Here is a 17,689-nt window from a genome sequence, read left to right as displayed (position 1 = left end):
ATCCATTGTTCTTTCTATCATTCAATCTATCTAGTTGAATAGAAGTTGAATTGAAATCTATCGTTCTATCTTTTGTTCTATCTATTATTCTATCGTTCATTCTGTTGTTCTATTTATCATTGTTCATTATCTATCATCATTCTATCCATTGTTTTATCCATTCTTCTATTGTTCTATCCATTTGTCCATCCATCCATCATTATTTCTATTATTCAATCCATCTATCTATCGTTCTATCTATCATTCTATCAATCTGTTGTTCTATTTATCATTCTATTGTTCGTTCTGCCATTCTATCATCGTTCTATCCATTGTTCTATCCATCATTCTATTGTTCCATCCTTCCATCGTTATTTCTATTATTCAATCCACCTAGTTGAATAAAATTTGAATTGTAATGTCTCTCTGTCTATCTATCTATTGTATGGAGACATTGTATGCACCCAAATGTAAAGGAAGTATGCATAACCACTTTGACCACAATCTGATCGGTCAAGACGCAAATAACCGTAAAGTCCCAGAGGTTGGGCCCTTGTGTCTTGGGCCAGTAAGCAGCCACTCAGTGCACTGTTTGTTGGTAAGCGCCACTAATATTTTGTTAAGGAAGTCTACAATTTAAAATATTAAGTCTTTCTGCTCTCTATTAATCAGCTGTTTTTTGCTCAATATACACACTGCCATTACAGTGACCTATTTTGAACAGTCTAGCTCTCACATATTTGTCTGTCACTCTGTGAAGTGCAGAAAAATAGTCATTGAGAGGCCAATTTAAAAGCAGTGTGGTTCCTGAGGTTGTCTGGGTTACAGCTGCCATTGTTTCCTCCTTCCACTAAAAGCCGTTCCCTCCTACTTCACAACCCCTCCTACTTCACAACCGTGAATAACAGTAATGCTGCAAAACCCCAGTAATTACATTAATGATTGGCTGTGACACAGGGTGCATGTCAGTGCAGATGGTTTAACAATGGAGCGTGATGTCAGTGGGTGGGAGAAAACATCAAGACTTTCAGGCTTTCTCATGTGCCGGAGGATTCGAGTATACATACGCGTTCGTGTTTGCTGCTGTCCGCCGCATTGTGCATTCTCATGCATTTTTCATTCCAAACATCGCTCATTTCTTATATATTCATGCAGGGATTTTTAAATACACTCGTATTCGAGGTAGAAAGTCTCCTCTCCACAGTTTCCTTTCCGTTTGGCTGCGAATGAAGTTTGACATCCAGTTTAATATGTGAATCCTATCTCAATGAGCACATGTACTGCTCTAAAGTTCACTTTTCATTCCGTGTAATTGCCTCCCTGAAACACTTTTGTACGGATTGATCCACAGCTTGAAATAATCCATTGGATTTCAAATATCACCGTGCACCGTTATTTACAAAACAATCATACTGCCACAGTTGTTTACTTATTATATGAAAAGGCTGCCTTTTGTAGTCTATCCTCATCCCAAGTACAATGGAGCAGAAAAAATCTGTTCAATTTTGTTGCCTACATACTGAGAGAGATGCATTCACGTCACTCGGCAGCCAATGTGTAGATAATCTATCACTGTATTGTGAGCAGACAGACAGCGAGAGAGCGAGGCTGTGTTATTGGAGTCAGGGGGATGTGGCTGCTCTGGGTTTTACTGAAAGCACATGAGTGCTCTGATGGCCTGTCAGAGAGAGAAAGGGATGCTGGGATTCTGTCAAGATGTCTGGGAGTGTCTCCAGGCTCCCTGCCTCACCCGTGTGACACATGCGGCCCCCAAAATCCTTCACAAATCTCTCAGGACACAGTCAGCGGACTCGTGTTGCAGATTCAACAACACTCTGCAGACGCACTGTCAATGTAGCTCTGAAAGAAAGTACAACTTATAATGAGGAGCGCACTCCCCCCTCCGGACAAAATGGTGCTTGTCACTGGAGACTTCTTGTTACTTTGGAGAACATATGCTCCCTTTTAAGGCTGTAAAATTATACTATTTTGAGAGATATTATTGGTTTAAGAATTTAATGAAAGAATGAGCAAATGCATGTTTTCACAAAGTTTTTCGATTTAGTTATAGTTCTTGTCTTGCTAAAATGGCATATAAATCATGACATTTTAGTTGGCAAATCAAGTCAAATATTCAAACATTTATATGTTACTTTAGATTATACATTGATGTTGTGTACACTACTGCTCAGAAGTTTGGGATCAGTAAGTTTTTTTTTTTAAAGAAATAAATTATTATTTGATCAAAAGTGGAAGTAATGGCATTTATAATGGCATTTTCAAACCAATGCTGTTCTTTTGAACTTCCAAGTCATCAAAGAACCACAAGGTATTCACATGGTCCAGATTTTTACAAATATATTAAGCAGCATGACTGTTTTCTACATTGATAATAATAAGAAATGTTTCTTGAGCAGCAAATGATGGATCATGGGACACTGAAGACTGGAGTGATGGCTGCTGAAAAATTAGCTTTGCCATCACAAGAATAAATTACATTTTAAAATATATTAAAACAGAAAATTGTTCTTTTAAAATGTAATAATATTTCACAAATATTACTGTTTTTTACTTTATTTTTGTTCAATAGTGAGCATGTTTCAGAAATATAAAAAAAAATTAAACTTTTAAACAATAGAGTATATATCCGTTTAATGTCTGTAATGTTTAAAGTTTAATCCGTTTAAAAATTTATCAAAATTCATTTTATTTATTTTGCTCATAATTCTTCCATCAAATCATTTAATTATCATCGATATAGCTACAGACTATATAGCTACGCATGTTTTATCATTCCTCTCACTAACATTTTCATCCGTAATATCGAGATTAACATTGTTGGTCAATTATTGGCATATTTTCATTTAATTTCTGAGGGAACTGTGCACTGTAGTTCCACAGTCAGTAAATTTGAACAGCTTTCTCTTTAGCACTAAATTATACAGCAGGGATGTTATTATAAACCTTTGCCAACACTTTGTTAGAGGAGCCCATTTCATTAAATTCTTTTAATTAAAAATTAATAAAGGACATTGTCTTAATCATAAAGTTGCATGAGCTCTCTTTGAAAAAGAAGCATTGTCCCTGACTAAATTAATATGTTTCCAGGTTGTTATTGGTAATGAATTATCGGATAATTATTAAGAGGTAATTGCTGTGCAAGTTTCCCCTGCTTTCAATAATACAGAGCAGACAGCTGCTCTTTCATTTGCATTTAATGGACGTGATATGGCGTAAAATCTAACAGCAGCAAATGGAATTAAATTGCGGTTGCTTTAGAGCCTGGGCGGAGCGTGTGCGTGCGTGTAATTGATTGATAGCACCGACCACCTGCTCATCTGCACATTAACTATCAAACAGCCTTCATTAAGAGAACCATAGTGATTATGAGAAATGATATTACCCGTGCAGTGAAAAAAATTAAGATCTTAAAGATATGGGGTCATTTGCATATACAGAGCGTCTACCTATCAGAGCTTGATTAAAAAGTGTCAGGACATTTGGAGATATAGGTCTGCCGGGATCACATCTATGAAATAATTCAATGCAAATATAAATAGAACACTTTCTATGTGAATGACATTAGTGCGAAATACAGGCTCTCCTCAGAAGACTAGGTTGAAATAGCACTCGAGCATATGCGAGAAGGGAAGATTCAGTGCGCGAACACATGGCAGTAAGAGCACCTCAATCAAATCACAGGCTATTATACTCCCCCGCCGCCACTATTTGAAGTCATTTAATGTTTTGCAGGGCCGCAGGATCCTGAACTCTCAAAGTTGTGCTTCGGTTCGGCCAGTTAATGAGTGTTTCCCGCTGAGCCGTTCGGCCGTGCTATGACACACCATTGTTTTGTCATTTATTGACCGCTCTCTATGCCCTCACATCATTAGTAGTGCTGTATGAAAAACATGCCAGCGTGAACAAGAAGCGCACTCTGCCACCGACAGTCTATTTGCTTTTATGAAATTATATGTGCTGGCACTGAGTTACGGGGGCGTGCTGGAGCAAGACATTTAGATGACATGAATTAAACTTCAACGCTTCCATAAAAGAGAGAGTTTGACACTGAGATGTATGTTTAATGAAGCAAAGGATTTTTACTGTCTCCGTGTTTTGTCACTTGAGGCGTCAATGCAAATAAAATAGGTGTGGGTTGCTTTTATTTCCATGGGAACAAGGCAGATTCTTCTTTGCTGATGAAACCTCTACTTTCTACTTCCGTGCATCTTGGTTTTTTTGTTTGCCGCCACCTATGATCTCCCTGTACTTCTTAAATTGAACAGAAAGTCGTGTAATGGAAAATAAGGAGTGCATGGTGGTGTGGCCCTCTGTACATGAAATAATTTATTTTATTCCACTGAAAACTATTGTCCACCTTCCCTCAAAAAAGTTTGGGTTAATTTTTTTAATTTCACAGTACAGTATCCTTTGTTGACTGGCAAAAGCCTGACATTAATGGCCTGCAAGAGTGCACTAGGGTGTCTGCGAAAAAGTTGATGACAAAAAGGATTTTACAAAGGTTGACTTTATTAAATATATTTATTGCAATATTATCGCTGTAGTTGTTGTAGTTCTTAATTAAGAATTTGAGATTCTTAATTAATTAAACTTTCTAAAGTCTTGTTAGAAATCAAGTGATTAATCACAAATAGTTTATACCATCAGCGATAGTGTTTAGCAGTAAAGTATTTATAAAAAAAAAAAAAATGTAATAAAAAAAATTGTAATAAAAAAATTTAAAAACTTTGTAATAAAAAATTATTTGATATATTAAAAAAATGCAGTCGACTTAACACAAAGTAAATGTTCTCCATACAATATTGTAATTGTAATGATAAAATAAAATTCAAATATTTAATAATTATAATAATTAGAAAATTTGCTAAATAGTTCTTATAATATTGTTTAGTATATTTTTTTTTTGTAAATGGATGTGTATGTATGTGTATATAGAAGTACATTTGTGTATATGTAAATGTATAAATTGAAGTATGTACATATACAGTGTGTATATTTATATATATATATATATACAGTATATATAGACACCACTCGCTCAATATAATACATTGAGTAGACAGACAGACAGACAGAGAGACAGAGAGACAGACAGAGAGACAGACAGACAGACAGACAGACAGATAGATAGATAGATAGATAGATAGATAGATAGATAGATAGATAGATAGATAGATAGATAGATAGATAGATAGATAGATAGATAGATAGATAGATAGATAGATAGATAGATAGATAGATAGATAGATAGATAGATAGATAGATAGATAGATAGATAGATAGATCATCTGCTTACACACTGTGGTGTGATACAGTCCCATGTTGTGAGTAGATTCCTGTGTTGTTCCCGGTATGTCTCTTGGGGATCTACTTCATGATGTCCGTTTGCCCCCTCCACATGGTCCAGGTTAATAAGAAGGGTTATAGAAGCCGGTCTTGAATTGAGGGAGATTTCCCTCGCGTCTGTGTCCTCTCGGACTGAGCCACTCACATGCAATCAGCCTCAATAAGACATGATGAGCCTGGAGTCCCTGCCCATACTTCATAAATAAGCGAAAGAGGATATATTTTTTATTAGCTCATGTACTATGCAACATATTTAATAGCATAGTCATTCTGTAAGTGTACTACCATGCTGCTGTACTACTCATATTGGGGGAACTGCATGACACAAGAGTGGCATCATTTCCATGTTTTCCCAGATGACAATATGTACAAACACACAAACAGGCATTTCATGCTTAGAATTGGAGATGATGCTCTGCTTATCAGTGAATTTTTGCGGTTGTGTAGAGCATGAACCTGTACAAGCTCTGGCAGAGTGGAAGCCCGGACACTTATGGACGGGAACAGCTCCACTAGTTCTTGACATGCTGTCAGGGCAGCCTGACACACAGCTGGTCACTGTGCTCTTATCAAACAGCAGATGGGGTCCAGTCTGAAGATAACAAATATTCGCCCAGCAGGCACCACCTCTGCCTGCTCTATCTAAAAGTCTCCGTAAAAATCCATTATATAGCATTTACACGCCTAAAAATACAGGTTCCAGTCTAAACCATAAAGGGTTTTATAGCTTGATGTCATAGGAGAAACTGTTGAATTTCTGCTTTGATGGAATTAAATGCATGCATTGGGATGCACAAAACATCCGTACCATATAATTTTTTTATTTATCAGTATTAGTCAAGAGTGATTCGTGGATTTTCATTTCCTCTTTTTACATTTACATCGAGTACCTCTGACATTATCTAACGTTCACTTAAAGTGCTTTTTTTTTAGCAGGGTTATTATACACTAAACAAGATTAAGCTTTTTTTAAGATTAATATTATTTAATTAATAGTAAAATTCATCAAATTGATGATTAAGGATTGTTCAATTATTCAATTAATATGCAATATGCAAGCATTATTCAAATAATTTTTTGTTACTTGAAATAAAGTTAAATAAACATTAACTGAAATAAAATAAAATTTATTTCAGCCAGATTTAGACAAGATAACATTTCTCATTTTAATGTAGTTTAACGCAACGTATTAAAATAAAATAAACCTTAAATAGAATTTAAAAACTATGTTTAAAAACATATGACAAAACTGTAAAATTAAAATGAAAGCTGAAAATATAAAATTAAATACTGGTTCAAAATATTAATAAAAACTATGATAGTATCTTAATACTAAAATACCACTGCTTTAAAAGCACCAATAATTTAACAATATTAAATGTAATCTTTAATAAGAATATACATTTTTCTTACTGTACATTATAATATGACATGTAAAATTAGGTAGTAACATTTACAATGATTGATTTTATTATTATTATTATTATTTTATTTTATTATTTTGACAAAAATAATTAAAATAGTATGTAATTTTAATAAAGGCCATTTATTGGTTAGTGGCCATAAGACATATGTAAAGTAACTAAATTTATTATTTTAATATATGTTTAAAAATATCAAAGAATTGTAATATTGGTGCATCCCTAAATACTTACAATTACTATTAAATAAAATTAAAAGTACTTGATTCATTTGATTATTATTATCATTCATTCATTTTTCTTGCTTAAAGAGATGTAAACAATGTATCCTGTATGGTGCTTATAGAGTGATGATTCTCTACTTCTGTTGCCATAGGCAACCTAATAGACATTGAGCACATTGATCAGGGTTAGGAATAAACATTCATTCTCCATCCTTTACCGTACTTTGGCCTGCCCTCAGAATGTACGAGAGTGTTCGTGTGCACATTGCATATGCTCAAGGCTTTTATGTGTTTACAGCTTAAGATGCATTGAGCCAGAGGCGGTGAGCGTGTTTGTTTAGAAGCCTGAGGTGTGCCAAGTCAAGTTCCTGACTCATATTCAGAGCCTTCAGAGAGTTCCAGTGGGCAAACGATCTGTGTGGATGGAAATCTGTTTGAGATATTTATACGTGTAAAGCATTCAGAGCAAACAAATCTATCAGTGTGTGCCTATAAGTGGATGACAGTGTGGTCTTCTTTCACCTATCACTACTTTAACGATACAGCAGTCTATAATGTAATTCAGTCACATAGACACACAGTATTTTATTGCTTTCCTAGTCAAACGGTTGGTTGTGACTGGTGTGCAATGTAAAATAGAAGTCCTTAACCATATAAAGCATCCTTTATTGTATTATACACAAATGTTTAAGTACTCTAAGTATCAACATAATCAAACCTTTACTGAAACAACCTACTACATGCCTTTAGTTGTCTGATTGATGTTTATGCTTGTTTAACCAGTAATGGTTTTAGTATAATTCAAAAAATGTCTGGTGGTAAACATCTCTTTTTACTGTGAAACAGATTTTTATACAGTAAATATATATATTTTTTATATTGTTAGTACAACTTGAACACTTGCTGGGCTGAGACAACTAGTTTTTTTCTTTTTCCTTTTTTTTTCGGAAAAAAACCCCGTTAAAGTATCAATATGATCTATCAGGTATTTGAGGAACGTTTATTTGTTTATCTCTCAAATGTCATTGTATTGCATTGCATTATATGCCATGTGTTACATTTTGCCCCCACAATAAAAACTACTGAGCTTTAATAATAAAAGCATTTAAACATAATCTTACTAGTCTGCTATACTGTAAAAAAGATCTTCATTGATTTACATGACAAACTAGCAGAATTACATTAATTTTTGGCCATATAAATAACAGCAGCTGCACCAAATTGCACACATTTGCTCATTTTGGGCCTCTGAATAAAATTGATGTGTTTTTTCCTCCTCAAATATGAGCTCTATATACTTACTGTATCATGCTATAGGAACCATAAAAGCCTGATGTATACTCAACACATATACAAAATATATTTTGTCTGAAGGTTCAATAAACTGTTCCATTAAAAAAAGGGTTTTTTCTATTGTTTCATATGTTAGGCTATAAAAAGAAATATCGCCTAAAAAAGAAAGTGATAGATATTTGGTATATTTTTCTGCATAAAATTAAAGTCAGTATGGTCCCATGTTGATTAATCCCCACTGATTTTCATTGTATTGACAAAAATAGCTGAATCATGATAAAAGAATATACATTTTTGGGTGAATTGTCCCTTAAGTAAAACCACTAAACTAACTGGACATACATCAGCCCATCCTCACCTCGTCCACCCAAGGGCCTTCCTCCAGGGCACCTAATGAAGCACATTAGCACTGCATCTGTTGCTGTCTAAGCGGTTGCCAGCTAATCTCCACCATGCCAGTTCCCACACAGTCATCTGCATTACAACACTCAGTCTTTATGGCCTATGAAGCCATGAGACAACTTGCGAGCATGTGATTTAGTGTCGACTGGACGGCTCCACATAAAGCCAGCCTCCGGTGCCCCCTCAGTATTAGTCTAATTGAAATGGAAGCAGAGGGGTAATAATGCTATAACAACCCGGCGGTGCTGGTGCACAGGTCCCGCTGTGCTGAAACAGCGCTAATAAACCATAAATAAAATAGATGGCTGAGGGAATGAAGGGCCCCCCATGTGCCGGCTCATTGAGTCAGTGAGAGGAGCGCTCCCCCTCTCAGCGTCGAGATTAGACAGTCATCAGGGGCAGATACCCTCTCCACATGCCCCGCTGCTGCAGGCCCTAAGCTCTTACGCATGTGCACCGTTGTAAGAGGGTGGAAGTCAATGCAGCACTCATGAGTAGGGCATAATTACTGGTAGATGCTCTGGTTTAAGGCTAGAGAGAGAGGATGCAAAACTGTCTCATCAAATGCTGAAATATACACCAAGCACTGGGCTGGAATTAGGGTATTTTTAAATTGCCTCTACAGCTCAACTTTTGAAACATCACAGACCAGAGAGCGGGGCTTATTTGGTTGTGAGTCATTTAGGCATAGTTCACTTTGCCTAAATGACTCACATGGTGTTCATTTTGCAAGCATTTCAAGGAAATGTTCTGTCAGCTAATGCTGTAAATTATACAGGAACCTTCTAACTTGGTTGGTACATTATAACTACAGCATCGGTTACACCACGTTTATAGTTTACCAAAAATAAATATTTAAAAAGAGTAATTTGTTTGTGAATCAGAAAGGCTCTATTTGTTTTTGAAACTGAAAGAATCTTTTGGTCATGAATCAGACATTTTTCATGAATCAGACTACACTTGTTCACACAGTATGTTTTTGGTTCATTAAAAACAAATCATTTTGAAAAAGTCATTTGTGAATCAGACTACACTGGTCATGCAGTATGTTTTGATTTACTAAAAAGAAACCATTTAAAAGTGTAGTATTTTGAGAATCAGACTACACTGGCCGTGCTGTTTTTCTGATTTGTTAAAAAGAACTGATTTAATATAGACATTTGTAAATCAGACTACACTGATTGTACTCTATGTTTTTGATTTATTAAAAAAGAACCGATTCAAAAGAGTAATTTTTCTAGAATCAGACTGCACTGGTCACACAGTATATTTTTGATTTGTTAAAAAGAAACAATTAAAAACAATTTGTGAATCAGACTACACTGGTGATGCAGTATATTTTGATTCGCACATTAAAAGAGTAATTTCACTACACTGTTCGTGCTGTTTTTCTGATTTGTTAAAAAGAGCCGATTTAATAGAGACATTTGTGAATGAGACTACACTGCTTGATTTAATTTTTTTTTTATTAAAAATAATTAAAATTTTTCTATAAGTTTATATATCATATACTGTATATAAATCTATCTATCTATTTTAATTTGTATATTGTTTAATATTTTATTAACTGCCTACCTTGTTTTGTTGCTTGGACTAATGCTTGCTGCTAGGAAGGATTTATTTGTACTGCTCTTTAATTTTTTTATATAACTATATCAGCTAAATTCTGTATTAATTTCCCCAAGTTTCTTGGCAACCATATACAATCTACAGTTGCACAGTGTTTATACCTTAAACAAGTGGAGCATCAACATGGATCAAAACTAAATGCCATTATAATCAACCAAGCTTTGTAGACTGTGAGTGCTCATCTGTGACAGTTTGCAGAGTGAACTATAGTTTTCTGCTTAGTGTCAGATTTTTTTTCTGTATGTACCGCAGAATCTCGACATCACGTGGGGCACAAAAAATGCTCTTCAGGGGTGTGGATGTCAGTTCTGTATAGTATAGCCCTCGCTTACTGGCTCCTATATTGTTGCTGAGGTGCACCACCCCATTGCGCAGCTCCTTTCTGCTCAGTGAGGAAAAAGAATTGCAGTGATTTATCAAACTGTGGCTTTCTTAGACACAGGAATCCAACCTGAGCCAGCAGAGGGGAAAAAAACTTAAACAAAAACATTAATTCTGTTTGACAGGGCCCTCTACCTCTCTAAACACCACCACAGGATCAGGGACCAGAGCAAGAGTGATTCTCACATGAAACACGGCAGTGATTCACTTGCTGTTGGTTCAGGATCAGATACGGGTAATCTCCGCTATGAAAGCAATACTACAGGGCATTGTATAGCACAGTTTAATTAATGCCTGACAACTGAAAAATTGCTGTAATATTTTTGAGCTGACTCGTCCGTAGCAGCTTCTGTGGCCTCTAATGTGAGATAACATTTCTTTTGGGAAGGGATAACGTCTCGATCATGTATAATACAACTTGACATTTTTACTTGTTATTTACAGGTGTAATTGAAGGCCTCACGTTAGCCGTTAGAGACTAGCCCTTTGAGAGCTCTTTGTTTGCTTTGCTTGCTGAAGTGTCAAGTCATCTCTAAAGATTTTGGCTAGAATTTACTTTGCCATATTGCATTGCAAAATCAGTGTTTTATTGAATAACCTCCCACAATCCAGTTTAACAAGGCATTAAGTACACTGAAATAGGACTGTGTCCAAGTATTTAAATTTATTTCTGAACAAAAAATACCTAATTTCTATGTAAATTAGGCTTATTATATATGGTGTTTTATTCAGTAGGTAAAGTATGCCAGATCTCTGTCGTCTGCTGTTTGAAAATTGTTCATCACAGATATTTTTGGCTGTTTGTTATTTTACAGATATGCTAAATTTATGTGCATTTAATTTGTTTGTTTTTAATTATTAAAAATCATTATTCATTTTATTAAATATTTTGTTTATATTTTATATCTATATGCAATGAAAGCTTGTTTCTGCCACAGGATAAAAAGTTACTTGCAGCATTTACTCTCACAATTCAGACTTGTTTTCTCACAGGTCATTGTTTATATCTCAAAATTCAGAATTTTTTTTTCTCTAAGTAGCAAGATATAAACTCAGACTTGCATATTTTTATCTCACAATTTTGAGTTCATACCTTGCAATTCTAATAAAGATCTATATTTTGAGATACAAACTCAGAATTTTGAGAGAGGATCTCATTTAGTGCTTTTTCTCAGAATTCTCAGAAAAAAAGTCTAAATTCTTTGATGAAAAAAGTCACAATAACCTTATTTATTTAATTTACTCTTTAATTTATTTAAATTTTTTAATTAATTCAATTTTATTTTATTTTATTTTTATTGTATTTCATGGTGGGAAAAGGCTTAGATAATGTTTGATGAAATCATTGTATTTCAGTTTTGTTGTTTTTGTTTTTGTTTTGTTTTGTTTTGTTTTAAACTAAAACTAATAAAACTAAATCAGGGGCCTGTTTCATAAAACAAGTTTACCAAACAAGCCAGGTTTATTTCAGTTAGTCTGACTTATTGTCAGTTCATTTGGTTCAAAATAAGCCAGAATTACTTAAATAAGCCTGGCTTGTTTAGTAAACTTGTTTTATGAAACAGCCCCCTGATATTGGTTAGTGCAGTTGTTTAATGAATTATCCCCTTAGTGCAGGAAATACTGTAATTCATGCTTAGACTGTTGCTGTCAGCTAAAGAAGTTGAGAGCAGATGTGACACGGATCCAAGCCAGGTCAAAGGTTCTAATTTATCGTTTCTGTGCAAATTTTCTGGCCTCAGGCTCAATCTTGTCATTGGTGACTAAATCAACACCCACACACCGCTCTGAATTTCAACAGCTAACAATACGGCTGCCGCAGCCAAATTGAGACAGGAAGAAATGAGCCCTGAAATTTGTGTCATAAATTGCAAAAACATTCTCCAAGGAGGATGGGTAGGAGGAGATGAAAAAATGGTGTTGGGAAAGCAGTTCTTAGCTCGATGGGCACTTGCGGACTAACCTGGATTTACTGCCTTGCGAGGACTCCTGTGGAGGCTGTGCAGAGCTTCTGTGATGAAGGAAAAGACGGTCACTTGCTTATCAAACCCTCCTTCATATGCAGACACCGTTCTGTACATGACTCGCAACTGAATTCACTCTGGCCTTGAATTTTGACCTCTTTCATTTCAAAGAAAAAATATCTGTCTTTTATGTCTTTAGTATTCACTGCGTCAGGGCTTGTTGATATTCATAGGAAGAAGGTAAAATAGAAAATTCCTTGCACAGTTGTAGCTTGCAAATGTTTATTAAATAGCAGTGCTTCGGTCCAAGACCCTTCTTCAGGCGTTTTGAATGGGTGAAAGAAGACTCGCAAGCCAGCAGCGATAAATGGTGAAAAGGCTTTTGTGGACATTGCTTGAGAAAGTACTGACAGTCTGGTTTAGTGCCGAGAGCCAGGCAAGACAATGGTCAATAAAGCCTCACTTCATAGCCCTATCCAGAAGACCAAAGCTTATGTAAGAGGCAATTTGGGTGAGTTTTATTTGGACCAGACTTGTAACTAATATTGTGGGTGTTGATTTAGTCACCAATGACAAGATTGAGCCTGAGGCCAGAAAATTTGCACAGAAACGATAAATTATAACCTTTGACCTGGCTTGGATCCGTGTCACATCTGCTCTCAACTTCTTTAGCTGACAGCAACAGTCTAAGCATGAATTAATAATGGACGAGGAGACACCACCCCTCACAATGTAGAGCGCTTTGAGTGCTTAGAAAAGCAGAAAAGCGCTATATAAATGTAATGAATTATTAATTAATATTATCAATGGAGACTTATTATTGGAGCATCATTTATTTAAAAAAAATTTAATTAAATTACACATAGAAAAAAATGAAACGGCATTGAGTTGTCATTGGTCATTTTGTATGTCGTTAGATAGTCTAATTCAAACAGCTTGTCTAAGTGGGCCAGAAGAAGTTGCAATGTGGACCAGACTTGGTCAAAATGGAAAGAGTGTCCAGTTAAAAATGATGAAGAATCTGCGCTAGTCTCAGAGGTAGAGAAGGTTTTGCTCTATTGTGATCATTAGACCAAATGTGAGTCTAATCTATCATCTTAGGCAGCTAATGATTATCTCCACGCATCCCAGCAGGCCCATTCTGGCTGTGAAAACAGACAATGTTCAAGGGTCGGGTTTATTTGTCATCGTCGAGATGTCCCTTTCACACAGAAAAGGTCGGCTGCGGTCAGGAGGACGTGGAGAGAGGACATGCATTGGGGACAGACCATCGGAGACCATATTAAACTGAGAGAAAGAAAGACAGATGGAGTTTGTTAAGATAATAAGTCTTCTTGAAATAAGTGGGAGTCACTGTAATGCAATATTCATACTCCCCACAGACCTTAGTCTCAATCTAATGATAGTTTTAGAGCAGCTTCAGACGTTTGTTTAAATAAGTGTGGTGTGGCGTGCTGCAGTTTTCATCATTTGCCTAATCAGTTATTCATTTTCTCTCCATTACAGCATTTGTGTTGAGTTGCAACTTCCCTGATAGACCAGTATATGGGGACGTGTCTGTCACCAGCCTGCATGCAGAGGGAGAGGCCTATTTTTACTGCTTCAATGGATACCAACTCCAGGGTCCCTCTACCCTCACGTGCCGCAATGCTACAACACCCTACTGGAGCGGCAAAGTTCCGCGCTGTCTTGGTGAGTTCCAGATATCTTATATATATATTCATGCATTCATTAAAAAAAAACAAAAAAATAGTTTTTATATTAAGGCACTTACTAAAAGTAAACAGCATCAAACAATAAACCTTGCAAATCTCTGTTCATTGCCACAATACTTACATATTAGTCATTTACATAGGACAGTTCACTCCAAAATGAAAATTCTGTCATTAACTACTCACCCTCATGTCCTTCCAAACCTGTAAGACCTTCATTCATCTTCGGAACACAAATTCCAATTGAAATCCGAGAGCTTTCTGACCCTGAATAGCTGGGTAGCAATTCAACAAAGCAACGCACAGCAATGCAACTACCACGTTCAAGGCCCAGAAATGTAGTAAGTACATTATTAAAATAGTCCATGTGACATCAGTGGTTCAACCGTAATTTTATGAAGCTACGAGAATACATTTTATGTGCAAAGAAAACAAAAATAACGACTTAATGCATAAAAATTAAAGTTGAACCACTGATGTCACATGGACTGTTTTAATGATTTACTTAGTACCTAATCAAAGCACGTCTACTATGTTTTTACCAGGCACCCGGATTACGCTAGAGACAAATTGCTAGACCAGTACTTGTAAAATGACAAATTAGATTGCAGCTCAAATTGTGTTTTCTAAAATAATTAATGTGAAAAATCAAAGTGCTTTAACAAAAAATAGCCTTCCATTTCTGCCTTTAAACTCTCTGAATGATGATGGCATCATTTACCTCCATTAAGTGCCTTATTCTAACCAAGATTTTTGCTTTTTTTTAACTTAAGGGGTCATTGAAATAATTTTCTATGCTAATTAACATTATTCCCCAAATGCGATCCATTGAGCTTCACTTGTATTGAACCTGAATGATTCCTTTAGCCTGATAGTAATGGATCTGGGCTGCTAATATAAAAGGTTCAGGTTGCATTCAGGTGGCGGTAAACTTGAAGCAGATGACTAACTAACATGTCACATGTGCCCTTTCACCAGCTAGACTCTTAATTGCAGGTTACTCCAAAGGGATTGTCCCTGTATTGAGTGCACTGTAACAAAAGCATCAGCTAAATGACAGTTAATTACCAAATCTTCAGTATTTGATCTCTGCCCCTGAGAAATTCAATTATGAAGCAGTAGCACTACTGCTATCTTAAAAAGTACAGAAAAATCTATGAAATAGTAGCTTCTGCTTTTAATGAACCTTATTTCACTTGCATATAGACACAAGGTGCAGAAAATGTTTGGTTTTGCCTGCCAATCATAAACACAGCCTCCTCACACTTGCTGATTTGCATCATTGTGAAGCCGCCCTGGACTCGCTCACTAGTAATTATCCATCGTTTTTTTTCTCCGTCTCACCATAAACATACACCCACAAGTCATCGTGTCATTTAGACACAGCCCCTATACTTTGGGCTCAAAAACAAACCTCATGCCTGTGTAAATATTTAGTCCACACAGATGTGATTTAACTTGACAGGGGAGAAACTCCCGGTGTGGTTGCTCCCTCCTCCTTTTAAGTTAATTGGAGCTTGATCATTGATTTTGGCTGGTATGTTGGTAACAGAAGTGTTTGTGCTACAAGGCAGTGAATATTAACAACCGTACCCCCTCAAGGCAGCCCGGTGTGACAGCGTGATTGACAGGCCGGCCTCTTCTGCATAAATAAGGACTTTTTGCACCTCGATCTCTTTAGAGAGCTGAATCCCAGAGCTGGGGAACTCTTCCCTCTTGCATGACAAACAATTGCAAACAAGGCTGGGCTCCCTGAAGGAGGGCTGTTTTGATGAAGGATCTCATTTAGTGCTTCAGAGGCATGACTGTAGCGTGCGTCGTGAGGTGGTTTATTTAGCCTGCGGCGACCAGATACGGCCTACAGGACTTGGGGTTTCTCAGTCTCGCCATTATTTCGGAGGGAAATAGCATAAACGTGCCGTTTTAGAAGTGTGCCCCTGCCATGCTGATGCAGGGCCGGGCCAGACTGTCAGGGTCTGATTACTGATCAGCATGGGCAGGCTGCCAGGGAGCACGGCTTTGGGTCTACTTTAATTATGTTCTGTCCGCCTGACTAACCTTCAGCCGTCAAGCTCAGAAGGTATCCTCCTCCTCCAAGCTCTCTCTCTTTTCATTGCCTTTAAGAAAAACTATTTGTTATTGCTGTCTTTCTCTGTTTAAATCGTTGTGGTCTAAAGGTTCTTGAGTCAATAACGAGGCCATTTTTGTCTGCATTCATTTATTCAAAAATACACTGACAAGGCAATTCATACACAATCTGACTTAAACGCACCAATTTTATGATGAGCATGTTTTTAACTTCTGAATTAAAAAGCATTTTTGTGGGGCTTAGGTTTCAGGGTGACACAACTATCCTGATATCACAGTGATGGAAAACACCTGAAATACTTTAAAATTAATTTTTTATTTTTTTATTTTTTTTATAAAACTGCTATAATATGCTTTATTTTATTTAATTTTAAAATCTTTGTGGTATGACGAACATACAGAAAAAAATATAAAACAGGAAATGATATCATAGAGAAGACCCCTGCAGACCCTCATGAATGTAAGACCCTCAAGGTCAGTAAGTCTCTTAAAATAACAGATCATTTTAACTTTTTATGATAAGGCAAAGTTAGCTCAAGGTGTAAAAAGTATATTTTTAAATGAATAATTCATAATATTTTTATTTTTGTAATTAATATAATTAGTTTAACTAATATTTACCTAATCTTTATTTTTAATGCTTAATATTTTATATTATTTTATAAATATATTATTATTTCATTAATATTTTATGTACTAAAACTTAAAAACAAAATTGACCAGACTTAAATCAAGACTTAATCAGACTTAAAATCAAACTTCAAAAATAATGATTCATAATGATATTGTACAATAAAATGTTTTCAAGGTGTAAGGACAATATGTTAATACTTTTCACTTAATATATGACATTTTTACTTGTTGAAAATTGTATATGAAACCAACATCAATGCAGTGCATTTTTTTATATCTTGGCACATGTTTTAAACTAGATTTTTTTACTTGTAAAACACACTCCAATAATCTTTGTTTTATTTACAACTTCAAAACATAATTGTTTTATTGTCATATGACTTACAGCATCACTAGTGTTGTTTTACTGTCATTCTGAACTCTTCTCCCATGGCCTTCTGGGATGAAAAATGTCTGGATATTTTTTGCCTGTTTTATGAATATTATGAATTCAGACTACGAAATGCTATGAAATGCTACTCATTTCATATACTGGTTTACACCAACTATACAGAAGGTAAGGGATTATCTCAAAGTGATTGAGATTGTCTTTGATG

General features: G+C 35.7%; 1 protein-coding gene across 1 annotated transcript in view; it reads left to right on the top strand.

Moving 5' to 3' along the window:
• LOC306851715 (seizure protein 6-like) overlaps positions 1 to 17,689 on the top strand; it is a gene marked incomplete at both ends in the record, with an annotated part of 188,554 nt that overhangs the window by 145,429 nt on the left and 25,436 nt on the right. Inside the window, one exon of the mRNA XM_079388156.1 lies at positions 14,167 to 14,352. Within this exon, the coding sequence (XP_079244282.1) occupies positions 14,167 to 14,352 (186 nt within the window). The remainder of the gene's footprint in view (positions 1 to 14,166; positions 14,353 to 17,689) is intronic.

This window comes from Barbus barbus (genome assembly GCF_936440315.1).
Source record: "Barbus barbus genome assembly, chromosome: 31".
Taxonomy (NCBI): Eukaryota; Metazoa; Chordata; class Actinopteri; order Cypriniformes; family Cyprinidae; genus Barbus; species Barbus barbus.
This window is presented reverse-complemented; position numbering and strand designations above follow the sequence as displayed.